Genomic DNA, 27,027 nt, shown 5'->3' on the forward strand with positions numbered 1-27,027 from the left:
GAATGGAGACGTGTCGTCTTCAGCGATGAGAGTCACTTCTGCCTTGGTGCCAATGATGGTCGTATGCGTGTTTGGCGCCGTGCAGGTGAGCGCCACAATCAGGACTGCATACGACCGAGGCACACAGGGCCAACACCCGGCATCATGGTGTGGGGAGCGATCTCCTACACTGGCCGTACACAACTGGTGATCGTCGAGGGGACACTGAATAGTGCACGGTACATCCGAACCGTCATCGAACCCATCGTTCTACCATTCCTAGACCGGCAAGGGAACTTGCTGTTCCAACAGGACAATGCACGTCCGCATGTATCCCGTGCCACCCAACGTGCTCTAGAAGGTGTAAGTCAACTACCTTGGCCAGCAAGATCTCCGGATCTGTCCCCCATTGAGCATGTTTGGGACTGGATGAAGCGTCGTCTCACGCGGCCTGCACGTCCAGCACGAACGCTGGTCCAACTGAGGCGCCAGGTGGAAATGGCATGGCAAGCCGTTCCACAGGACTACATCCAGCATCTCTACGATCGTCTCCATGGGAGAATAGCAGCCTGCATTGCTGCGAAAGGTGGATATACACTGTACTAGTGCCGACATTGTGCATGCTCTGTTGCCTGTGTCTATGTGCCTGTGGTTCTGTCAGTGTGATCATGTGATGTATCTGACCCCAGGAATGTGTCAATAAAGTTTCCCCTTCCTGGGACAATGAATTCACGGTGTTCTTATTTCAATTTCCAGAAGTGTAGTTATACCGAGTGACATCAGTGCAAGGTTTCAGACCTACAGATTTAAGAATCTTGTAGTTCGCACTTGTTAACACCTTGCTGTACTGTTGCGAAGCGCCACAGAGTGCGTTGTGCACATTGGTTTCACACCTTACGCCCGTCCTGTTTTCGTTGACAATACAAGGATGCTGGGGCCTGCAATGAGCCCTGACTGGTTAAAGGTCGCCACCGCCGCCGCTTCCGGTCCTAACAGGTCTCTGCGCGTTCGCAGTCACTGGTGGTTTTGTTTTAGATGTACCCCTACAATGATTTCCTCATCACGAACGTCGATGAGTGTTGCTCAATACGCATCTCCAGATAGTCCAATGTCTGAAATGCTGCTAGGAGGTAGACAGAGTTGATAGGGGTCTCACTGGTCTTATGCCCTGTTCCAAGTGAGGGGAAGACTCCGTAAATTGTATGAATCAATCTCTTATTGAGACAGGAGTTTGTTTCAATGTTACACTTGACACAGACTGTGCTGACAGGAAGTATATACACCGACTGATCGGATGTGTAAAATTTATTAGGGCCCTTCCTTCCATCTGTCCTTTTGCGCAACCCACTAGCCGTCCTACTAAACGTTTGTGCTTAAAGCCAGTCATTGTATTCAGTGTCTTTATTTCATGTTTAACTGTACTGATGTTTTCACGTAGCAAAACCCCTTTTCCAGACCGTTTTAAAACTTCGTTTAAATGGTCAATATCGTATACACCATGTTATACTTGCACAATTTCTTTTCCACTATTAATTTTCAGACGACTTTTATAGTTAGCCTCTGTCACATTCGGAAGCAACACTCCACTCCTCATTGGTTAAATCATTCGACGGGAAGTAATTTGCTCATACTACTGGCGATCATTCTTTTAAAATCAGAGTATACAACATTGCCTCTGAACTTCAGCTGATGAGTGGATGCTTAATAAACCTTATACATTCTTCTACGTAAATGTTAGAAGGAACATGATGCACAGATGCTCACACAAATAAGTGTTGAAGTCCTGGAAGCGATGAAAGTTGTAGAACACACATCTTCTGACGATGAAGGATAGTTGTAACTCTTCTAGTGGTTGTAGGTCTCCACATGACTCGAAATAATAGACGTTATTTGTATTTTTCTTACCACACACCAATCTGTATTTTTCTTAACATACACCATCCAGTGGCGAGGGTATGTTTTGCGTGCTGGTTTGTGCAGTTCTCGATCTACTGTCTCCATATTTACTCGGTTACACCTCTCTCTCGAAGCTCGGATATTATTGAAACAACGTCATTCAAATGAGCAGTATAACCACAGTAGCTGATGCCATGAGCAGTCGCAGTTGATCTAGTAGCTCATTATGATCGTCGTAGTGTATACACTGTGAGAGTCGATTGTTTACTGTTTTTTGCTGGGTGCCTATTCCATCACTAATGCTATATCAGACATCTAATTTAGGTTTTATAATGGTTATACACTTCGCACTGTGCCCATTTCCCACTTTCCTACGTACGCCAATCAACTGCAGTATTTCACCATACATCTCCAGACTTTTGGGTGAACAATTTATAGTTTTTAAGGGATTTAAGAAAAAGAGGTTCATTATACCAGTTATTCTTTGAAATTCCCTATCAACTATCTCTATTTTTTTCTTTTAAGCTTACAGGTTGTGTGCCTAACATCTATGGCTTTTCACAACTGACAGAGAATGTTTTGTTTATCCCACGCCGCTGTAACGGCTAATAAGATCAGTAACACAGTTGTAGTTGCGTAATTTCTCTGGGAGTTCATCGGGAGATTCAGCAACTGCTTTGAAGGTTTCTCTCACTGTCTGCTCTCGATCCAAATATCCTAACGTTACCAGTCGTAACTTCTGTTGAACAGCCTTCCACAGTGGGATGAATTGAATTTCAAACATCTGCAAAATTTCCATGACACAATGCAGCATGTGCTCTAGTCCTACATGAACTTTGGATTAACTAGTGCCCAATCACCAGTGTTATGCAACGGTCTGTATAAATGAACAGGTGATGAGCTGTACCCAGAGCATTTAACAGTGACATCTCAAGGTGTAATCATCGTTGCATACGCTCAAGGTTTCTATGATAATGAGCACACACAGTTCATATTTAGAGATGTTGCATTCATGGCATTCATGGCTTACGCAGAAAAAGCCAATACAATAGAGGCATTCTAAGAAAACATTGCATCATGGAGGTCTTTCAAGGATGTGAAGTGCACTAAAATATGGAGGAGTGCGAAGTGGTTAACACGTTTCTACAACAGAATTCACTGAGACGACCCTATAAACATACGGTGACGTTGCTTCGATTATTCGACCACAGGGGTACCATCATCTACGTTAATGACGTGGAGATTATCACACGAATGCTTCGAATCTTCAAGTTTGCTGCTATTCAAGATCAGGAAGTTTGTGGATGTCCTGCTCTCCTTCGTGTCAAGAAGAAGATGTCTAAAAATAGTACTGTGCCTGCATATGAAAATGTAAAATTGCGTTTATGTTGGATGAAAAATAAATGAATTCTTATCTCAAAATCTGTATATGATTTTTTTCACCTTACTCCCACGTTGATAGTTAACAGCTTTGCCCAAAAACTACATCTGTGGAGTTCTTCATGCAGTGGTGATATAATTTAAACATGTTTGCCACATGTCTCTGGAAACGGACACAGTCACATGACTCCTGTTCCCATAAGGCAGTCTGCGCTGCATGGTAGGTGTAATCCCATACAGCCATCACATATATTTTGTTATCTTCCATGTTAAACTTCACCTCCATCATTTTCAAAGTCATCTGTGTCTTGCAAATCCTATATACAAAATTTCATGATAACAAAAAAACTCATTGGTAGAAATATTTACAATTTTCAGATACGTAAATCTATGCTTAAAGGTATTGCCGAGATACTTTTATTCCTACACTACAGCTAAATTCCACAGTACCACTGGTAGCAGTTACACGGTTGTGTATAAGGCTATAGACAACGTTGAATTGAGCTGAAGACTGCTGTTATCACAGCTAAGAATAAAGTTAAAGTTAAATGCATCGCTTCTCGTGCTGTTATTGATGGACCGCGTAAGTTTTCAGGTTGTAGATTTGATTTGCTGTAAGTCAGGCTGGTGCTACTCCGCCTGGTAACCGTAACGGTTGGTTAACTGCTGTGTTTGCTAGATGTGGAGGCGTAAGTGAGTATGGTGGCCTTGAGAGTTTTGCTCGTAGTGATGTAATATGTTACCGTTCTTTTCACTTTAGTGAAGTTGTTGGTGGTAGTAGTTCTTATTCAGTTCCTGCGTAAGCTTTGCTTATAGGTAGTCGTCGTCGCAGAAAGGTATATGATGATGAGGCTGTATGTTTTTGGTGTAAAGTACATGGTTGCTGTGAATATGTATCACTTGTTGGTGACTTTACTCTGCATTATCGTGAATAAAGTGTTGACCTTGCCAAAAGCCGAGAAGCGATTCTTCTTGGTGTTTTAGCTCTCCAGGGGACTCTGGTATGTTCTCTGCGACGACCCTGCGTCTCTGGGAGTCTATGTAAACCTAATTAGATTTGGATACCTAGTGGCAGGTGAAACCTAAAACTCATTCTATTCACATGAGATGCAAGGTGGATATATATATATTTCTGACATGCAATTTCTTGTCTATCCACTTGGCGCACAGGTATTTTATAAGCACAATTTTTGTAGATAAAATGATGTGCAGATATTTTTTGCAAGGTATATACAGTATTTACAAGTGTACACAGCACACATTCCTCTTATGGAGTTCATAAATAAATAAATAAAATATTTACACCACACACACACAGACATACACTCACACTCACACACACACAAACATAAACACACACACACACACACACACACACAAAATTACATACACTGTGACAAAAGTGTTACACGATTCTGCAACGTTAACACCCAGTCTCATTCTCATCCTCTCACTCACTCAGAGTCTCCTATCACCTCTCTCTCTCAACATAAGGCGGCAGGCCGACTTTAGATCACAGCACAACATGCACCTCATTTCCTCTTTGTCGAATACTAGTTTGTTGCCCTTGATGTTCCGGTGCTGTGGTGGAGCACTGTCAGCACCACTGTACAGGCACTGGAAATAGTCTTCGATCAAGAGAGCTCTTGGTGCCACACAAGGCACGCCCTTAGCCTGCCCCTGGGCAGAACCTCCTAATATCAGATACGCGTACATTTTTGCTCACAGACCTAGAAGCTTCACAGTCAGTCGTCGTCTTTCGTTAGACCGATAACCTTCTTGATCTGTGGAATAGTACCATTGGGATTATCGGAGACACGTAGAAATCCTCACCTTGGCACCTCATTACTTCATATATGTAAGAAACGAGGGTTACTGTTTTTAAATGTATATGCAAAAATTGATAAAAGTTTTTGTACAAGAATATTTGTTTTCTTATTCTCTAGCATCCTAAGACACTCTTCTATTTACAGTAATCTATGTGTGTGCCTTTTGGATTGGGTCGGAGGGGTATATAAGGTGGATGACCATTAAAAGTAGTTGAAACTATAGAAACGCTCGTTTCTACCCGACATGAATGCCATGTGTTTTACGCCATTGCCACCTTGAAATATCTTTTGCAGTAATTGGTACTGGTACAGAACTGTTTGTGATCGTGATTCCAAGTTACTGCAATGTTAGTGACAATTTGTGAACAGTGACCAAGAGAGCCACGGAAATGGATACACCGCAACACATCACAACGAGACTACCGCGCCAGAAGAACAAAGATGACTACAGCATTTAAGAAAAGACTATGTAATACCAGTATGACCTTATTGTAAAGTTGTTTTTGTAATGCCATTTAGCCAGAAGATGAGGTTTAACCCTCGAAACATGCCGCTAAATAAATAATTAATACAATAGTTGATAAAGTTTGTGACTGGTAGCGGTAATTTTAAAAAAAAATTACATATTTCTTGAGACAATCACAGCCGAAAAATAGTCAAAATGGCTTCAAACTGGTACTCGAGCTGAAACAGCGTTTTTGAAAATACACATACGTGCTCAAAGTGGGCTATATCTGGGTGTGTTCGCAGTGACATGAGAACATTTGTGTTCCAGCAGTTGGATGGATCTACAGTTGTCGCTTACATATCATCGGGTAGGAGTGTCCCATTCCTCTTCTTCTTGTTCTGCTCTTCTTTTGCACCATCACAGGACCAGTCACTTAAAACAAAGTCCTGGTGTTTCACGTGCCCCACTATGATACCGACTAATGAGTTTCCGACTGCAATGCGTTTTTATAGAAATATGTATCTCACAACTAAGCTACACTGTATATATACACATGAAATTATGATCTTTCATACTGTTGACTGTGGTGACGAAGAAATTAAAGAGAGCTTCGTGCTGCTGCAGTATTCTAGACTCTGAAGTGAACACTGGTAATAACATTAATAAGAAAGGCATGAACAAAATAAATACATGGTTTACGGTAACATACTTTCCTTTACTCAACAGCCATACATTAGGTGCACTACAAAAAAAACTCAACTGGTTCTTTCTTTATCTTCATATCTGTATAGAAATTAGCATATAAAGCTTTCTTGTACGCACGAATTTCAGCGTTTATTTCTGTCCAGTTAGCCGGCCGTTGTGGCCGTGCGGTTCTAGGCGCTTCAGTCTGGAACCGCGTGACCGCTACGGTCGCAGGTTCGAATCCTGCCTCGGGCATGGATGTGTGTGATGTCCTTAGGTTAGTTAGGTTTAAGTAGTTCTAAGTTCTAGGGGACTGATGACCACAGATGTTAAGTCCCATAGTGCGCAGAGCCATTTGAACCATCTGTCCAGCTGTTGGGCGTCCCTTACCTTTCTCTTTCGACACCGTACTAATGCAATGGTCTAAATCATATCCATGCACACTATATGTACAGAGATAGCTCACGGTGTCTTTATACATGGCAGCACATATTTCAGTCTTTCAGATGTGAAGGATAGCACCAATCATAGGAAAAACAAATTTGTAACGACGAAGTTTGCAGATACATGGATCGACCTCCACATCTCACCATGAGTGTCACACTGTGTACAATGATGTTATACATATCGTCAAGCCAGCACAGTAAATGTCTGAGGAAGGACGAGATGTAGAAGACTCAGAGGACATCTGTTGATTGATGTAGGGTTCTGCACCACACCGTTGATGCCATTCCAACTCAGTAAACTGCCCTTTAGCACTTCTTGATGAATTTTCGCTCTTTAGCGCAACACACCAGGCACTGTTCACTGATATTTCTATACCGATATTTAAGCTCTTGAACCACTAGCTGTTAAATTACAAGTAGAAGTGAAAAGCTGCAGAGCACTGGGAGAAATTGGCAGCATCTCACCCTGGAACACTCTGTCCTTCAGGTAACACTGGAACATTCTACGATGGTGCATATGTTAGAGACCAGTACTGACCTGCACAGTGTGGTGTAGGGCCCCCAGCACCGTTCTTCTGAGAGTCAAGGACAGGCTGGGTGACTTCATTACACAAACTGACGAGTGGGGTGGATAATAGCCGCTCACTGGCCTGCTCCAAAATGCTCGTCAGGTGGGCTACAGGACCCCACAATGCTGTGCCACTACTGGTCCCGAAAGGCTGCAGAGTGCTGCATGTCCCGATGAGCCAGCAGTGGCTGCTACTGGTCCAGACACGCTGCAGGTGTCTACGGGACTGGGCACACTACAGGTTGGCGCTAGTTTGGAAATGCAGAGATAGCTGAGAAAAGAAGAAGAAAAAAAAAGCATCCAAAGACTAATACACTGAGTTGAACTGAACCACATGTACTTAATGTTATGCTTCTTCTGCGAGGTGGAGGCAAATTACAGTCTTGGCTGCTGTTGGCAGTTCATGGTTCTGCCACTGACTACTGCTGAAAACACATCCGCCTTTTATCCCCTAGGCTTCACTTTTACAGGACCGGATGTAGCATTCCTGCATTCAGATTGGCCGTGCCCAGTACTCAGCAGGTGGATGCTTCATTCCAGTTAGTTCCCAAGCGATGTGGCGGGTGAAAAGCCATTTCAGGTACTCTCCATGACAGTTCTGTTAACTAGCTCACTAGAGGCCTATACACTGAGGTGAACACCTCTGGTTCATTTTGTCTTGGGTAGTGGAATATGACCAAGTTGTCTCCTGCACTGTGGACTGACTCGTAATTTCAAAAAACATGAACAGCTCCAGCACAGACAGTAGTCTCTATGAGTTGTGAAATGCTTCACCATTATTTGCTGAAAAGTACTAGCCCCACACCCAGCCATTGTCACCTTCCATTCCTCGTGTGGGAGGCCATGGATGCAGTCCTCAGCTGTATGCTTACAGATAATACACTTATTATACTCCGTTCAGTCGAACACCAGTATCTCAGTACAACACATTGTGACAGTATCTTTCCAGGAGGAAACTACATCCTGAGACACTATAGTAACATACTTCCGAATTGACCTAAAATATCTAGCAAAATTCATATTATACCGTGACATCTCTTATCTTTTTTCATCATCACATCAGTGCTCCGTAATGAGACCCTTCCTGTCTGACTGCTCAGCACAGACTGATCGATACATGTGTGGGAGCCAGTTGGAACGCTGCTGCCACCTGGCGGTGGTGCATGGAGCTTGAAACCTGATAGTGACCAGACATTTGCAGTGTGAAGATGCGCACACTCAGCACTTCACACGGTGCCTGGCAGTGTGCGAGCAGCTGACACAGTCAGGGTCATCTCTAAACGATGGCTAATATACTGCACTTCATTCTGTTCCTTAGTGTTTACAGTTATTATGTCGTGGGAAGTGGGGATGGGTGTTACAGGTGTCAACTCCACCCAAGTGGGGACGCCGTTTCCTACCAAACTATTAAATGAAGAATATTCAAATTGAACTGCACAATATATTATCATTGACATTGATTTGTATTTCGTGTCGTGAAATCCTTCCTCTCCAGCACAGACTGAGATGCGTTATTTACTTGCTCAATTTCTGAAGCTCTTTCTACTGAATAAATCATCCAGTTTTTTTTCAGAAATTATGATTATTTGTTTGTCAGTGCATGTACATAATGTTGTATTCTCTTTAGCCGCTTTTATGCCGTGTTGTTGTCTCTGTAGAGCTGTACCTTGGGAAGCTAGGAGAGGATGTCGGTTGGTGGCTAGTATTCTCGTTCTATAACACAAACTGCACCAAGTTAATAACTTGGTTCTTTATTCATAAACAAAGAGCTACTTAACTTGAGTTTCCATATACTGAGGTGCAAGGTGGCTAAAATGGCTCTGAGCACTATGCGACTTAACTTCTGACGTCATCAGTCGCCTAGAACTTAGGACTAATTAAACCGAACTAACCTCAGGACATCACACACATCCATGCCCGAGGCAGGATTCGAACCTGCGACCGTAGCGTTCACTCGGCTCCAGACTGTAGCTCCTAGAACCGCATGGCTACTCCGGCCGGCCTGGTGCAAGCTGTCTTTGTATAGTCCACGTAGCCTGAATGCTGTTGATGGAGAAGACTGCTATGTTCACTATAAGGCTGCTAAGTGCTGCCTGTCTCTGTGTTTGAGGCCTAGTCTGTGGCTCCATCTCGGTGACGTGGTGGAACTCCAAGGCGTTCAGACTCGAAGCAACTGGCGATGCAGGGTCGAACTAATTGACTAAACTTGAGCGAACTGGCCCTCTGGTCCAAGGCAACTACACTCCTGGATATGGAAAAAAGAACACATTGACACCGGTGTGTCAGACCCACCATACTTGCTCCGGACACTGCGAGAGGGCTGTACAAGCAATGATCACACGCACGGCACAGCGGACACACCAGGAACCGCGGTGTTGGCCGTCGAATGGCGCTAGCTGCGCAGCATTTGTGCACCGCCGCCGTCAGTGTCAGCCAGTTTGCCGTGGCATACGGAGCTCCATCGCAGTCTTTAACATTGGTAGCATGCCGCGACAGCGTGGACGTGAACCGTATGTGCAGTTGACGGACTTTGAGCGAGGGCGTATAGTGGGCATGCGGGAGGTCGGGTGGACGTACCACCGAATTTCTCAACACGTGGGGCGTGAGGTCTCCACAGGACATCGATGTTGTCGCCAGTGGTCGGCGGAAGGTGCACGTGCCCGTCGACCTGGGACCGGACCGCAGCGACGCACGGATGCACGCCAAGACTGTAGGATCCTACGCAGTGCCGTAGGGGACCGCACCGCCACTTCCCAGCAAATTAGGGACACTGTTGCTCCTGGGGTATCGGCGAGGACCATTCGCAACCGTCTCCATGAAGCTGGGCTACGGTCCCGCACACCGTTAGGCCGTCTTCCGCTCACGCCCCAACATCGTGCAGCCCGCCTCCAGTGGTGTCGCGACAGGCGTGAATGGAGGGACGAATGGAGACGTGTCGTCTTCAGCGATGAGAGTCGCTTCTGCCTTGGTGCCAATGATGGTCGTATGCGTGTTTGGCGCTGTGCAGGTGAGCGCCACAATCAGGACTGCATACGACCGAGGCACACAGGGCCAACACCCGGCATCATGGTGTGGGGAGCGATCTCCTACACTGGCCGTACACCACTGGTGATCGTCGAGGGGACACTGAATAGTGCACGGTACATCCAAACCGTCATCGAACCCATCGTTCTACCATTCCTAGACCGGCAAGGGAACTTGCTGTTCCAACAGGACAATGCACGTCCGCATGTATCTCGTGCCACCCAACGTGCTCTAGAAGGTGTAAGTCAACTACCCTGGCCAGCAAGATCTCCGGATCTGTCTCCCATTGAGCATGTTTGGGACTGGATGAAGCGTCGTCTCACGCGGTCTGCACGTCCAGCACGAACGCTGGTCCAACTGAGGCGCCAGGTGGAAATGGCATGGCAAGCCGTTCCACAGGACTACATCCAGCATCTCTACGATCGTCTCCATGGGAGAATAGCAGCCTGCATTGCTGCGAAAGGTGGATATACACTGTACTAGTGCCGACATTGTGCTTGCTCTGTTGCCTGTGTCTATGTTCCTGTGGGTCTGTCAGTGTGATCATGTGATGTATCTGACCCCAGGAATGTGTCAATAAAGTTTCCCCTTCCTGGGACAATGAATTCACGGTGTTCTTATTTCAATTTCCAGGAGTGTATCTTAAATACTGGTGGCTGAGAGGGCGTTGGCGGCACGTTTCCAGCGAGTCTTGTCTTGGCCTCCATCGATACTCTCATAACCTCTATGCCGCACAATGTGATGGCGCCAGCATACACCAGCACAATCCCCCGAAATGCCGCATCGATATAGGCTAGTGAGGCTGCGAATGACAATGGGGAGGGAGGCAGGACACCGTACATCGTGGTGGGCCGGGAGCCATGACTGTGGACGGCAGACTCCCGACCATACCCCACCATCCTGCTTGCGAGGCAACAGAAACATCCTCCGGAAAACTGCTGCCTGAGAGGGTGGGCTAGGTCGATGACGGCGAAGGTGACGGCAAAGGCGATGGCGATGGTGGGTCCAGGTCCATGGAGTCAGCGAGCAGGGATAGTGGGGGTGAGGGCGCATCTTCCATCTGCTCCCCCAGGGTGCCCTTGTGGCATCAGCAGGCAGCTGTGAAGGCCACCATCGGGACCTGCAATTAGGCCCATACACGAGGCAATGCGTTCTTGGATTACGCCCCCTTCCCAGCGACCATGGTTGCCATAAACCCTGAAAAGTACAAAATCATGTGTTGCAAAGCAATACTTGCGGATCATTGGAGGTGCCGGATAATGCAGTGGGTGGAGCAAATGTGGCAGCGTCCGATGGTGGCGGCAGGGCAGAAGTTCAACCTGTGATGGTCCGTCCCGTGAGTGGGAACGATAGGAGGCGAGAAAGAGTTACAGCGCCTGTCCTCGTGTGTGGGTGGTGCGAGTCTTGGCCAGCTGGTGCTTAAAAGTGCGTACGAAGCGTATGGCTTCTCTGGTGGAGTGCGTGTGAAACGGAGCACTTGTTAGATGATGAATGCCATTGCATTCACAAAACTGTTCAAAGTCACGTGAAGTGAGCTGTAGTCTGTTGTCCGACGCAAGTATTCCTGGCAAACCTTCTATGCAAAATATTGAGGACAAAGCTTGATTGGTGCTACGTGTTGTGATAGAAGCCACAGGCGTCTCAGATGGGAAGTTGCTAAAAGACTCTATCACTAGGGGCCAACGACGGTTCTAAAATAGTCCTGCAAGGTCTATGTGCACTCGCCATGGTGATTGAGTCTTAGGCTAAGCTGCAAATGTCTCTGCTGCTGCTGCTGCTCTCATCTTTTACTTTCCCCTCTTTGGGGAAGTGTGAGGGAGAGTTTGTAGCCTTTCGGCTTTTACTCCCCTGTGGACGTGTGTGTGTGATTTTTCTATAGTTTTTAAGGTGTCTGTGATAATGTGATGATTGTTGTGTGTGTGTCTGGTACTTGCCTAGGGTAGGCGAGAATTTTGATGTTGTAGGGGAAGGAACAGGATTAGGGATTGTGTGTTGGAATTTTCTCTTCGACTTAGTCGTCGAAGATCGTCATAGGGCGCTTGTGTTTATCGCGGGACATGTCATACCGACCTAGGGAGTGGATGAGTGCGTTTCCGGATCTGGAAGAACCCTCATAGAAGGCCCTTGCCAGATCCTGGAAACGCTCTCTCAGGAGTGGTATTTCGGCTGCGGCGTGCAAGTCGTCTGTGGTGAATCCAAGGGGTAGACACAGTGCCCTTCTGAGGGCGCGGTTCTGCAGCCTCTGGAGTTTGTCCAGGTGCTGCTTCGCCGCGTATCCCCAGACAGGGCACGCATACTCCATTACTGGCCGGATCAGGGCCTGATATACATTTACTGCTACTGGGCAGGGAAGGGAGCTGGTTGTGTTCAGGATAGGGTATAGGATGGACTTTCTGGCGCAGGCCTTCCTGTGGACCTCGTCTATGTGGGGTTTCCACGTGAGACGAGAGTCCAAGGTTACGCCAAGGTACTTGGCGGTTCTGCGTCAGGGGAGTTGGTTTCCGTTTAGGTAAAGGTGGAGGGGGGGGGGGCGTTGAGGAGGTTCGCGCCTTCCGAGCCTGCGGGTAATCAGCATTGCCTGCGTCTTCTCAGAGTTGATGGTGATGCGCCAGCGACGGGCCCAAGTTTCTGTGTCATCTAAAACCTTTTGTAGCCTACGGATGACCAGGTCCTTGTTCGCGTTTCTCGTGTAGAAGGCTGTATCGTCAGCGTACTGTGCGGTGTGCACCAGGGGGGCCGTTGGAGTGTCCGCAGTGTACAAGCTGTACAATACGGGACCCAGGACCGATCCCTGTGGCACCCCAGCACGAATACGCCTTCTGGTGGAGGTGGCAGTTTCTACTTTGACGGTGAAAGTCCTATTCGTGAGATAGCTCTTGATCAGCTGAACTATGCTCCCGGGAAACCCTTGTGTGTACAACCTGTAGAGTAGCCCTCTATGCCATACCGAATCGAAGGCTTTGGCTACATCTAGTAGCACTATCCCGCAGTAGCCTCTGTGGTTGAAGCCCTCTGTGGCTGCTTCAACCATTCTCATGACCTGTTGTGGGGCAGAGTGGTGCTGCCGAAACCCAAATTGGAAATCTGGCAGAATTTGCTCTCTGGTAATATGATCTTGTATGGGTCTTAGCAGGAGGCGCTCATAGATCTTGCTGAGGGTTGGCAAGAGGCTAATCGGCCTGTAGTGCTGCGGGAATAGAGGGTCTTTCCCTGGTTTGTGTATCGCGACCACTTCCGCATGTTTCCAGCAAGCTGGGAGAACACGGGATCGAGTAATCTCTGCAAATGTCTGTGGCGGAGTTGATTGGTTCTCCGCGTATGCGCGACACAGTGACGTCATCTGCTCAATGTGGGGGGGGGGGGGGGGCTGGCCTGCCAAGTACAGTGCCGTCGCGCTAACGGTTTAGTGCGAACAGTTCCCCAATGTCCTTGGTGGAGCAACCGCAACACATCCTTTTGCGATACTTTAGGAATAAGCGCACCGCATTGTCCACTGTAAATCTGAATTAGAATCACACCTTGTTGAACTGAAAGACTATGTATACTTTTCAACGAACGGGGCCAAGACGTACGAATGTAACGCAGCAAAATCTTTAGGTCTGGGTCTGTTTCCGTGGCCTACGAAATTTTTCCGTAGTGCAAGGGAATCGATTCCAGCAATTCAGGATCATGCACATCGATTTGTCAACAAGACGCGGCAGATGCATCAAAATCAGAGTCTGGTGGGCCAGTCGGAAGGCGAGATAGAGCGTTTGCATTGCCATGCTTTGCTGCAAGTCTGTACACAATTTACTACCGATACTGCAAGAGCAACAAAGCCCAGCATTGCAATTTTTGAGCAGTGCGCGTAGGGACCGGTTTTGACGGATGAAACAAGGACTGCAAAGGCTTATGATCTGTCACTAAATAGAACTTGCGACCATACAAATAGTTATGAAATTTTGTCACATCATACAGTGCGAAACTGCTCGTTTGGCAGGGTCAAAGTGCACTAGACATCTGTCACTAAGTAAAGCATTTCTAAGTTTCTGAAATGCGTCTTGACACTCTTTAGTCCACACAAAGGGTACATTCTTGCGACGCAAGCGATGCAATGGAGCCGCGATCTGTGCGGCATTCGGTAGGAACCGAATGTAGTACGCCATCTTGCCTAGTACTGACCGCAATTCAGACACATTGCGAGGAACAGGCAGTCACGGATTGCAAGCAAATGCGATTGGCGGGGGTTGCACACCCTGACTGTTTACCACATGACGTAAGTGCTGTGGTTCAATCTGAAAAATCTCAAACTTTTCGAAACGACGCTTGAGTCCTGCTTTTGACAACACTCGAGAAAGAGCACGTAAATTGGCAATGCGTTCCTCTGGTGTACGAACTGAGACAACAATATCGTCAAGGTAGTTTGAACAAAATGACACTTTAGCATCCAGCTCATCCAAGTAACGTCGAAAAATAGCGGGTGCGGAAGCAGTGCCGGAAGACAAACACAATCGCTTGAACAGTCCTAAGTGTCTATTTACAACAAACACTTTCTGTGATTCTTCATACAATGGAATTTGCAAACAGGCATCACGCAAATCTATCTTAGAAAAGGAACGTCTTGCACCAAGCCTGTCCATGAGTTCCTCAGGGAGAGGTAACGGATAAGTGTCAACTACTGTCTGTTGATTCACTGTAGACTTGACGTCAACACAAATGCGAATGCAGCCAGAAGACTTAGGCAACAAAACTAGTGGAATGGCCCATTGACTAGCATTAATGGGAACAATTACAAGATTATTGCGCACTTATTTCAATTCACTGGCTACTTTGTCTCTTAATGCAAATGGAATGGGACGGGACCGGAAAAACGTACGCTGTGCATTGTTTCTGAATGTATCATGCGCTGAAAAGTCATTAGCTTTTCCCATTTCTTCGGAAAACAGTTCAGGAAATTCGTTAAGCAAGCTAGCTCCATTGGATTTCGGATCAAAAGTCGATATGGACAGTACGTTGTCTTGGACGCTAAGGCCAAACGAATCAAAGGCATCTAAACCGAAAATGTTCTCATTCCAGACACTCTGTGACCAAAATGGTACTGAAACAGAGGATGACAGACTAAAGGCCGAAATACTAAATGTCTTTCTCCAAAGCTGTTTCACAGAGGAAGACTGCACTGTAGTACCTTCTCTAGATTGTCGCACAGATGACAAAATGGTAGATATCGAAATAGTTGACAGGGGGATAGAAAAACAATTAAAATCGCTAAAAAGAGGAAAGGCCTCTGGGCCTGATGAGATACCAGTTCGATTTTACACAGACTACGCAAAGGAACTTGCCCCTCTTCTTGCAGCGGTGTACCGTAGGTCTCTAGAAGAGCGTAGCGTTCCAAAAGATTGGAAAGGGGTACAGATCATCCCCGTTTTTAAGAAAGGACGTCGAACAGATGTGCTGAACTATATCTCTAACGTCGATCAGTTTTAGATTTTTGGAACACGTATTATGTTCGAGTATAATGACTTTTCTGGAGACTAGAAATCTACTCTGTAGGAATCAGCATGTGTTTCAAAAAAGACGGTGATGTGAAACTCAGCTCGCGCTATTCATCCACGAGACTCAGAGGGCCATAGGCACGGGTTTCCAGGTAGATGCCGTGTTTCTTGACTTCCGCAAGGCGTTCGATACAGTTCCCCACAGTCGTTCAATGAACAAAGTAAGAGTATATGGACTATTAGACCAATTGTATGTTTGGATTGAAGAGTTCCTAGATACCAGAACGCAGCATGTCATTCTCAGTGGCGAGAAGTCTTCCGAAGTAAGAGTGATTTCAGGTGTGCCGCAGGGGAGTGTCGTAGGACCGTCGCTGTTCACAATATTTATAAATGACCTTGTGGATAACATCGGAAGTTCACTGAGGCTTTTTGCGGATGATGCTGTAGCCTATCGAGAGGTTGTAACAATGGAAAATTGTACTGAAATGCAGGAGTATCTGCGACGTATTGATGCATGGTACAGGGAATGGCAATTGAATCTCAATGTAGACAAGTGTAAAGTGCTGCGAATACATAGAAAGAAAGATCCTTCATGATTTAGCTACAGTATAGCAGGTCAGCAACTGGAAGCAGTTAATTCCATAAATTATCTGGGAGTATGCATTAGGAGTGATTTAAATGGAATGACCATATAAAATTAATCGTCGGTAAAGCAGATGCCAGACTGAGATTCATTGGAAGAATCCTAAGGAAATGTAATCCGAAAACAAAGGAATTAGGTTACAGTACACTCGTTCGCCCACTGCTTGAATACTGCTCAGCGGTGTGGGATCCGTACCAGATAGGGTTGATAGAAGATATAGAGAAGATCCAAGGGAGAGCAGCGCGCTTCGTTACAGGATCATTTAGTAATCGCGAAAGCGTTACGGAGATGATAGATAAACTCCAGTGGAAGACTCTGCAGGAGAGACGCTCAGTAGCTCGGTATGGGCTTTTGTTGAAGTTTCGAGAACATACCTTGACCGAAGAGTCAAGCAGTATATTGCTCCCTCCTACGTATATCTCGCGAAGAGACCATGAGGATAAAATCAGAGAGATTAGAGCCCACGCAGAGGCATACCGATAATCTTTCTTTCCACGAACAATACGAGACTGGAATAGAAGGGAAAACCGATAGAGGTACTCAAAATACCCTCCGCCACACACCGTCAGGTGGCTTGCGGAGTATGGCTGGATGGATGGATTGATGTTTCTTGATTTCAACACCATAAACTTCACTGTCCTGGTGTGAGATTTGTATATGGCAGATAAATTACACTGTCCACGCACTGGAATTTCCTGTATGTTGTCAGCTGTGTAGCTTGTTATATTTAGAAAGGCGTGGTGACCCTAACTATTCGTACATGGCACGATCAAGCAAAGTTATTGAGGCACCTGTTTCTAACTGAAAGTTAATAGGACGGCCAGCAATCCATATCGAGACAAATAGTTTGTTAGAACGTCGTTTCACAGCACTAGGGCGAGAACGAGACACAACCTTAACCTTCCGTTTGTCAGAACCTTTTGTAGGTTTGTAAAATACAAGGTTCACTGCAGGTGCACAAGCCTGTTTTGTTTGAGAGCAGGAATATTGGAGTTTTTGTGCCGTTTCAAACAATCTGGTTGGATATGGCTTTTTCTTCCACACTTGTAACGCGTTGCGTTACTTGATGGTCAATCCTGTCTTTTGAGTTGTTGTCGTCTTCAGTCCAGAGACTGGTTTGATGCTGCTCTCCGCGCTACGCTAACCTGTGCAAGAGTCTTTATCTACGAATAACTACTGGAACCTACATCGTTCTGAACCTGCTCACTGGCAGGCCGGAGTGGCCGAGCGGTTCTAGGCGCTACAGTCGTGGAACAGCGCGACCGCTACGGTCGCAGATTCGAATCCTGCCTCGGGCATGGATGTGTGTGATGTCCTTAGGTTAGTTAGGTTTAAGTAGTTGTAAGTTCTAGGGGACTGATGGCTTCAACAGTTAAGTCCCATAGTGCTCAGAGTCATTTGAACCAATGTGCCTAGTGTAGTCATCTGTTGATCTCCCTCTGCGATTTTTATCCTCCACGCTTCCCTCCAATACTCAATTGGTGATCCCTGGATACCCTAAAATGTGTCCTACCAACCGATCGCTTCTTCTAGTCAAGCTGTACAACAAATTCCTCTTCTCCTCAGTACCTCGTCATTAGTTACGAGATCTATACATCTAATCTTCAGCATTCTTCTGTAGCAGCACAGTTTGAAAGCTTCTATTCTCTTCTTGTCTAAATTGTGAATCGTCGATGTTTCATTTCGTTCAGAAAAGAACTAATGACACTTAAATCTATACTCGATGTTAACAAGTTTCTCTTCTTCGGAAACGCTTTCCTTGCCATTGCCAGACTACATTTTATACTCTCTCTACTTCGACCATCATCAGTTATTTTGCTCCCCAAATAGCAAAAATCCATCTACTACTTTAAGTGTCTCATTTCCTAATATAATTCCCTCAGCATCACCTGATGCAATTCGACTACATTCCATTATCCTCGGTTTGCTTTTGTTGATGCTCATCTTATATCCTTCTTTCAAGACATTGTCCATTCCGTTCAACTGCCCTTCCAGGTCCTTTGCCGTCTCTGACTGAATTACAGTGTTATCGGCAAACCTCAAAGCTTTTATTTCTTCTCCACGAATTTTAATTCCTACTCGAAATTTTTGTTTTGTTTCCTTTACTGCTTGCTCAGTATACAGATTGTATAACTTAGGGGATATGCTACAAGCCTGTCTCATTCCGTTCCCAACCACTGCTTCCCTTTCATGACCCTCGACTCTTATAACTGCCATCTGGTTTCAGTACAAATTGTAAATAGCTTTCCGCTCCCTGTATTTTACCCCTGCCACCTTCAGATTTGAAAGAGAGTATTCCAGTCAACATTGTCAAAAGTTTTCTCTAAGTCTACGAATGCTTAAAACGTTGGTTTGCCTTTAATTAATCTATGTTCTAAAGATAAATCGTTGCGTCAAGTATTGTCTCACGCGTTTCAACGTTTCTACGAAATTCAAACTGATCTTCTCCAAGTTGGGCTTCTACCAGTCTTTCCATTCGTCTGTAAATGATTCGCGTTAGTGTTTTGTTGCTGTCACTTATTAAACTGGCATTTGGTAACTTTCACACCTGTCCACACTTGCTTCCTTTGGGATTGGAATAATTATATTATTCTGTCTCATACATCTTGATCATTAGATTGTAGTGTTTTGTCATGGCTGGTTCTCCCAAGGCTATCAGTAGTTCTAATGGAATATTGTCTATTCCCGGGGCCTTGTTTCGACTTAGATCTTTCAGTGCTCAGTCAAACTCTTCACCCAGTATCATAACTCCCATTTCATCTTCATCCACGTCCTCTTCCATCTCCATAATATTCCCCTCAAGTACATCGCCCTTCTATAGGCCCTCTATGTACTCCTTCCACCTTTCTGCCTTCCCTTCTTTGCTTAGAACTGGTTCCATCTGATCACTTGATATGCACACAAGTGATTCTCTTTTCTCCAAAGGTCTCTTTAATTTTCCTGTAGGCAGTATCTATCTTACCCCTAGTGAGATAAGCCTCTACATCTTTGCATTTGTCCTCTGGCCATCGCTGCTTAGCCATTTTGCGCTTCCGATCGATCTTATTTTTGAGACATTTGTATTCCTTTTTGCCTGCTTCATTTACTTTACTTTCACATTTTCTCCTTTCATCAATTAAATTGAATATCTCTTCTGTTATCCAAGGATTTCTACTAGCCCTCATATTTTTACCTACTTGATCCTCTGCTGCCTTCACTATTTCATCGCTCAAAGCTACCCATCTTTCTTCTACTGTATTTCTTTCCCCAGTTATTGTCAATCGCTCCCTAATGCTCTCTCTGGAACTCTCTACAACCTCTGGTTCTTTGATTTCATCTAGGCCCCATCTCCTTAAATTCCCACCTTTTTGCAGTTTCTTCAGTTTTAATCTACAGTTCATAACCATTAATTTGGGGTTAGTGTCCACATCTGCTCCTTGGAAATGCCTTCAATTTAAGACCGGGTTCCTAGATCTCTGTCTTACCATTATATAATCTATCTGAAATCTTCCAGTGTCTCCAGGCCTCTTCCACGTATACAACCTTCTTTCATCCTTTTTAAACCACGTGTTAGCTATGATTAAGTTACGTTCTGTGCAAAATTCTACCACGGAGCTTCCTCTTTCATTCCTTAGCCCAGCCCATATTCACCTACTGCTTTTTTGTCTCTTCCTTTTTCTACTATCGAATTTCAGTCCCCCATGGCTATTAAATTTTCGTCTCCCTTCACTATCTGAATCATTTCTTTTATCTCATCATACATTTCTTCAATCTCTTCCGTCATCTGCGGAGCTAGTAGGCATATAAACTTGTACTACTGTGGTAGTGGTGGGCTTCGTGTCTGTCTTGTCTACAATAATGTGTTCACTACGCTGTTCGTAGTAACTTACCAGCGCTTCTATTTTTTTATTCATTATTAAACCTACTCCTTCATTACCCCTATTTGATTTTGTATTTATAACCCTATATTCACCTGACCAAAAGTCTTGTTCTACCTGCCACCGAACTTCACTAATTCCCACTATATCTACCTTTAACCTATTGATTTTCCTTTTTAAATTTTCTAACTCACCTGCTCGATTAAAGGATCTGACGTTCCGCGCTCCGATCCGCAGAACGCCAATTTTGTTTCTCCTGATAACGACGTCCTCCTGAGTAGTCCCCGCCCGGAGATCTGAATGGGGGACTATTTTACCTCCGGAATGTTTTACCCAAGTAGACGCTACCATCATTTAACCATACAGTAAAGCTGCATGCCCTCGGGAAAAATTACGGCTGTGGTTTCCCTTTGCTTTCAGCCGTTCGCTGTACCAACACAGCAAGGCCGTTTTGGTTAATGTTACAAGGCCAGATAAGTCAATCGTCCAGTTGCCGCTGCAACTACTGAAGAGACCTCTCAACAGGTATCCCTTCGTTGTGGTTGCACCTACGGTATGGATATCTGAATCGCTGAGGCACGCAAGCCTCCCCACCAACAGCAAGATCCATGATCCATGTCTTTTGTGGCGAGCAAAACATCTAGGGCAAGGCTTCACTAAGTTCACAGGTATGTTTACATGTTTCCGAGGTTGTTCACGCCGTTGTGTACGCTCTCGCTATTGTGGTTGATTGAGGCGCTCGCTAGCAAGGGGCGACGCGACCCGACAAATCGGAGCCTAGTCAAACTCATCGGCCGCTCATCATCATCATCATCATCATCATTTAAGACTGATTATGCCTTTCAGCGTTCAGTCTGGAGCATAGCCCCCCTTATACAGTTCCTCCATGATCCCCTATTCAGGGCTAACTTTGGTGCCTCTTCTGATGTTAAACCTATTATTTCAAAATCATTCTTAACCGAATCCAGGTACCTTCTCCTCGGTCTGCCCCGACTCCTCCTACCCTCTACTGCTGAATCCATGAGTCTCTTGGGTAACCTTGCTTCTCCCATGCGTGTAACATGACCCCACCATCTAAGCCTGTTCGCCCTGACTGTTACATCTATAGAGTTCATCCCAGTTTTTCTTTGATTTCTTCATTGTGGACACCCTCCTGCCATTGTTCCCATCTACTAGTACCTGCAATCATCCTAGCTACTTTCATGTCCGTAACCTCAACCTTGTTGATAAGGTAGCCTGAATCCACCCAGCTTTCGCTCCCATACAACGAAGTTGGTCGAAAGATTGAACGGTGCACAGATAACTTAGTCTTGGTACTGACTTCCTTCTTGCAGAAGAGAGTAGATCGTAGCTGAGCGCTCACTGCATTAGCTTTGCTACACCTTGCTTCCAGTTCTTTCACTATGTTGCCATCCTGTGAGAATATGCATCCTAAGTACTTGAAACCGTCCACCTGTTCTAACTTTGTTCCTCCTATTTGGCACTCCATCCGTTTATATTTCTTTCCCACTGACATTACTTTCGTTTTGGAGATGCTAATCTTCATACCATAGTCCTTACATTTCTTATCTAGCTCTGAAATACTACTTTGCAAACTTTCAATCGAATCTGCCATCACAACTAAGTCATCCGCATATGCAAGACTGCTTATTTTGTGTTCACATATCTTAATCTCACCCCGCCAGTCTATTGTTTTCAACATATGATCCATAAATAATATGAACAACAGTGGAGACAGGTTTCAGCCTTGTCTTACCCCTGAAACTACTCTGAACCATGAACTCAATTTACCGTCAACTCTAACTGCTGCCTGACTATCCATGTAAAGACCTTTAATTGCTTGCAAAAGTTTGCCTCCTATTCCATAATCTTGTGGAACAGACAATAACTTCCTCCTAGGAACCCGGTCATATGCCTTATCGGCCGCTACGGCACCCAAATCATATTGCTCTAAGATTTGCAACACTTGAGGAAGTGAAGGATCAGAGTACTTTACGATCCTTTCCCATACTCTACCAGCGGGTACACTGAATGTTACGTATAGCGTCTTGAATCATGAGTTCACTGTAAAAGTTGCCACAACCTCACTTAAATTTAGCTTCCTCGTCATGACTGTCAGTTCTGTATACCACTGACAGTACTTGTGTTCCAGCTTTTTCTGCAAACGACAAAATTGATATCTGGCTGGCTGCAGCTACTTGAACTTGCTGGTTACAGTACTTGGTTAATGCAGCTATTACTCCGTCATAACTGAAATCGTTGGGAGACGCAGCTGGGAATAGTTTTTATATTAACCTGAACATTGGGGACCCCGCAATCGAAAGAAAGTATTTTAACGTCACATTACCTTGAACGCGATGAACTGCACAATGAGCTTGGAATTGTGTCAGGTATTCGTACCATTCCTCTTCTGGAACATAGGTATGCTGGGCTGCGGCACTTGGTGAGTGTGTCGGTCGGTCTCTTGTGCAGCCGCCGTTACCTGTGCAGTCAGAAGTTGTCGTACAGTCGTCAGCAAGGCAGCAATTTGTTGGTTCTGAAAGTGAAAAGCTTGTGTTATATCCATTACATTGGCCGTCTGCGGCTGAGGGGGTGGGGCAGGGAGGGGGGGGGGAGAAGGGGTTGCTAACGTTTATACAAGTTCGCTATAAAAAAGAAAAATGCAAAGCCAATAAAAAAGAGAAATCTGATTAGTTCTGCGGCTCCCCTCCTGGAACACAAGGAAAAACACAACAACAAATTTGCAATTTGAAACCCCTGTAATCTGAAACGCAAGAGAAGCAAGCAAATGTTTCTTCACTAAAGTTTTCTCGTCGCCACTGTTGTATTCTCTTTAGCCGCTCTTGTATCATCTTGTTGTCTCTGTACCTGCTGCATGCAACCAAGTGCACTAGGTTCTTTACTCATAAATTAAGAGGTACTTAAGTTTCCATATACTGTGCTACAAGCTCTCTTCAGTATAGTCCATGCAGCCTCAGTGCTGCTGAAGTAGAAGTCCGCTGTGTTCACTATAAGGTTGCTATGTGCTGCCTGTCTCTGTGCTAGAGGCTAAGTCTGCAGCTCCGGTCTCGGTGGCACGCTGGAAGTCCACGCGTTCAGGCTCGAACTAACTGGCGAAACAGGCTCGAACTAACTGACTAAACCCAAATGAACTGGTCCCCGGTCCGCGGTGGCTGTCTTAAATACTGGCGGCTAAGAAGGCGTTGGTGCGCGTTTCCAGCGAGTTTTGTCGTTGGCCTCTATCGATATTCTCGTAACCTCTATGCCGCATGATGAGCTGGCGCTAGAGTACGCCAGCAAATATAAATCTTCTAAGGTCAGTCCCATTCCGATGATACCTTCGCGGTGCATCGTTTATTTGTCTTATATTGTATTTCAGACAGAATAATATGGAATATGCGAATTATTTCACATTCGGTATAACTGAATGGTACAGAAATAACAAATTGTTAATTAAATGAACCACTCTTAATATCTGGGACATTTATTTCATTCTAGAAAAGTATTTGTACTATTTATTTTTTCTATTCTGAAATGAAACAATAGTCTTTTGTATTCACATACATTCTTATTTAGTCATCTACTAATAGTTTATATGCTTCTCATATTACTTAACTCCACACATTATGTCACATGTATGTTCTACGTATTTCAGTTACTTGGTTATCAAAATAAGAATCACTTCAAATTATAACTGTTTAGTTTTAGTACTTTTACAACCTCTAGCCTATTTGATTAAGTAATTTCATAGATGCCTCTCATTACAAGTTTCTTTTGTCTTCATTGACAGACAATTCTATACCGTCCATGGACAACAATACCCTTTTTCAAGTGGATGACTGCAGAAGGTCGTGCCATCATGAGAATAAGAAAAGCAGCCGAAGACCTCACGTGTAGAGGAATTGCCTTAAGAAGAGAAAATATTTCCAACATAGATATCAATGGAAGATCGTTCTTAACCTACCTTCATCCAGAAAAGAATTTATGGTTCACAATTACTGAAAAGGAAATCAATGAAGAAGTAAGTTCGTCACTCTGGATTCGCAAATAACTTGTTATCACATTGTGTAATGCTATCACATTTTCTTTAGCACAGAATCATCATACATAAAATGTCAAACAGAGTGCAGTATCGCATATTAAACGCGAAAATTTCAGAGAAAATTGCTACTCTATCGCTTAGAAAGTGGTAAGTATACTGGAATAAGGAATAGCTCAGTGGAGAGTTCAGTTGAAGAGTAATGAACATCCCTAAAAAGGGCAGTCACAGGAGTTGGAAGGAAAAACATAAGTACAAAGAAGGTAATTTGGAAGAAAGCATAGGTAACGGAAGAAACACTCCAGCTGATCGATAAAAGAAGGAAGTACAAAAATGTTCAGGGAAATTAAGGACTGGCTCAGCTCATAGAAAAGTCAGAACAATCTTCGGTGAAATTAAAAGCATGTATAGTGACGTTAAAAGTGTAACGGCAATTCCACTGTAAAAATAGAGGAGAGAGCGGATAGGTGGAAAGAATACATTGAAGCCCTCCATCAGGCGAAGACTTATCTGACGACGTGATAGCAGAAAAAAACAGGAGTCGACATAGATGATATAGGGGATCCAGTATTAGAATAAGAATTTAAAAGTGCTCTCGTCGGCTTAAGGTCGAATAAAGCAGAAGGCATAGATATTATTCCATCACAATTTCTAATATCATAGGGGGAAGTAGCACCAAAACGACTATTCACGTTCGTGTGTAGAATGTATGAGTCTTGCGATATACCATCTGACTTTCGGGAAAACATCATTCACAGAAAACAGCAGGTCCGTCGAGAAGTGCAGTGGAAGCAATGTTCTTCACAGCGTTCTTCTTCTTGTCAGCAGCAGAAGTTGAGAATTCTATGTTCTCAATGGTTTTATAGATTGTTTGTCTTGCACGACGACGGTAGCGTCTGCTGGGCATCTTGGCATTGAACGCTGCCAAGATGCCTTACAGAAGATATCGTCGACGTTCAAGACATACAATATATAAAACAATTGAAGACGTTGAAATGGCAACATCTGCTGCAGACAAGAAAAAGAATACTATAAAATCTGTCTCTGCACACTCTCTGACGTCGATCTGTTGTAGAATTTTAGAACATGTGTTTTGCTCGAGTATCATGTCGTTTTTGGAAACTCAGAATCTACTATGTAGGAATCAACATGGATTCCGGAAACAGCGATCGTGTGAGACCCAACTCGCTTTATTTGTTCATGAGACCCAGAAAATATTAGATACAGGCTCCCAGGTAGATGCTATTTTTCTTGACTTCCGGAAGGCGTTCGATACAGTTCCGCACTGTCGCCTGATAAACAAAGTAAGAGCCTACGGAATATCAGACCAGCTGTGTGGCTGGATTGAAGAGTTTTTAGCAAACAGAACACAGCATGCTGTTATCAACGGAGAGACGTCTACAGACATTAAAGTAACCTCTGGCGTGCCACAGGGGAGTGTTATGGGACCATTGCTTTTCACAATATATATAAATGACCTAGTATATAGTGTCGGAAGTTCCATGCGGCTTTTCGCGGATGATGCTGTAGTATACAGAGAAGTTGCAGCATTAGAAAATTGTAGCGAAATGCAGGAAGATCTGCAGCGGATAGGCACTTGGTGCAGGGAGTGGCAACTGACCCTTAACATAGACAAATGTAATGTATTGCGAATACATAGAAAGAAGGATCCTTTATTGTTTGATTATATGATAGCGGAACAAACACTGGTAGCAGTTACTTCTGTAAAATATCTGGGAGTATGCGTGCGGAACGATTTGAAGTAGAATGATCATATAAAATTAATTGTTGGTAAGACGGGTATCAGGTTGAGATTCATTGGGAGAGTCCTTAGAAAATGTAGTCCATCAACAAAGGAGGTGGCTTACAAAACACTCGTTCGACCTATACATGAGTATTGCTCATCAGTGTGGGATCCGTACCAGTACAGGTTGACGGAGGAGATAGAGAAGATCCAAAGAAGAGCGGCGCGTTTCGTCACAGGGTTATATGGTAACCGTGATAGCGTTACGGAGATGTTTAACAAACTCAAGTGGCAGACTCTGCAAGAGAGGCGCTCTGCATCGCGGTGTAGCTTGCTCGCCAGGTTTCGAGAGGGTGCGTTTCTGGATGAGGTATCGAATATATTGCTTCCCCCTACTTACACCTCCCGAGGAGATCACGAATGTAAAATTAGACAGATTAGAGCGCGCACAGAGGCTTTCAGACAGTCGTTCTTCCCGCGAACCATACGCGACTGGAACAGGAAAGGGAGGTAATGACAGTGGCACGTAAAGTGCCCTCCGCCACACACCGTTGGGTGGCTTGCGGAGTATAAATGTAGATGTAGAAAATTTGCAAGAGCCGATAAATATGAGAATTATCACACAATCGGTTTAACAGCACATGCACCCAAGTAGCTGACAAGATTAATATAAGAAGAATGGAAAATAAAACTGAGGATGTGTTGTATGGCCATGAATCTGGTTTTAGAATAGGCAGATGCCCCACAGAAAGAGTTCTAACGTTGCAGTCGATAATGGAAGGGAGACTAAAGAAAAATCAAGATACGTTCATAGGAATTTTCGACCTGGAAAAAGCGCTCGACAATGTCAAATGGTGCAAGAAGCTCGGAATTCTGAGAAAATATAAGGGTAAGCTATAGAGAGAGACGGATAATATACGATATGTACAAGAGTCAAGAGGATAGAATAAGAGAGAAAGGCAAGGAATGACGTGCTCGGATAAAAAGGGTGTAAGACAGGGATATAGTCTTCCGCCTCC

General features: G+C 44.7%; 1 protein-coding gene across 2 annotated transcripts in view; it reads left to right on the plus strand.

Moving 5' to 3' along the window:
- The window catches only part of LOC126176870 (cytochrome P450 4C1-like), a 155,737-nt gene that overhangs the window by 97,871 nt on the left and 30,839 nt on the right, over positions 1–27,027 (plus strand). For both annotated transcript variants that reach the window (XM_049924063.1, XM_049924064.1), the window contains one exon: positions 24,016–24,246. In XM_049924063.1, coding sequence (XP_049780020.1) covers positions 24,016–24,246 — 231 coding nt within the window. The remainder of the gene's footprint in view (positions 1–24,015; positions 24,247–27,027) is intronic.

Source organism: Schistocerca cancellata, chromosome 3 (genome assembly GCF_023864275.1).
Source record: "Schistocerca cancellata isolate TAMUIC-IGC-003103 chromosome 3, iqSchCanc2.1, whole genome shotgun sequence".
Classification (NCBI taxonomy): domain Eukaryota; kingdom Metazoa; phylum Arthropoda; class Insecta; order Orthoptera; family Acrididae; genus Schistocerca; species Schistocerca cancellata.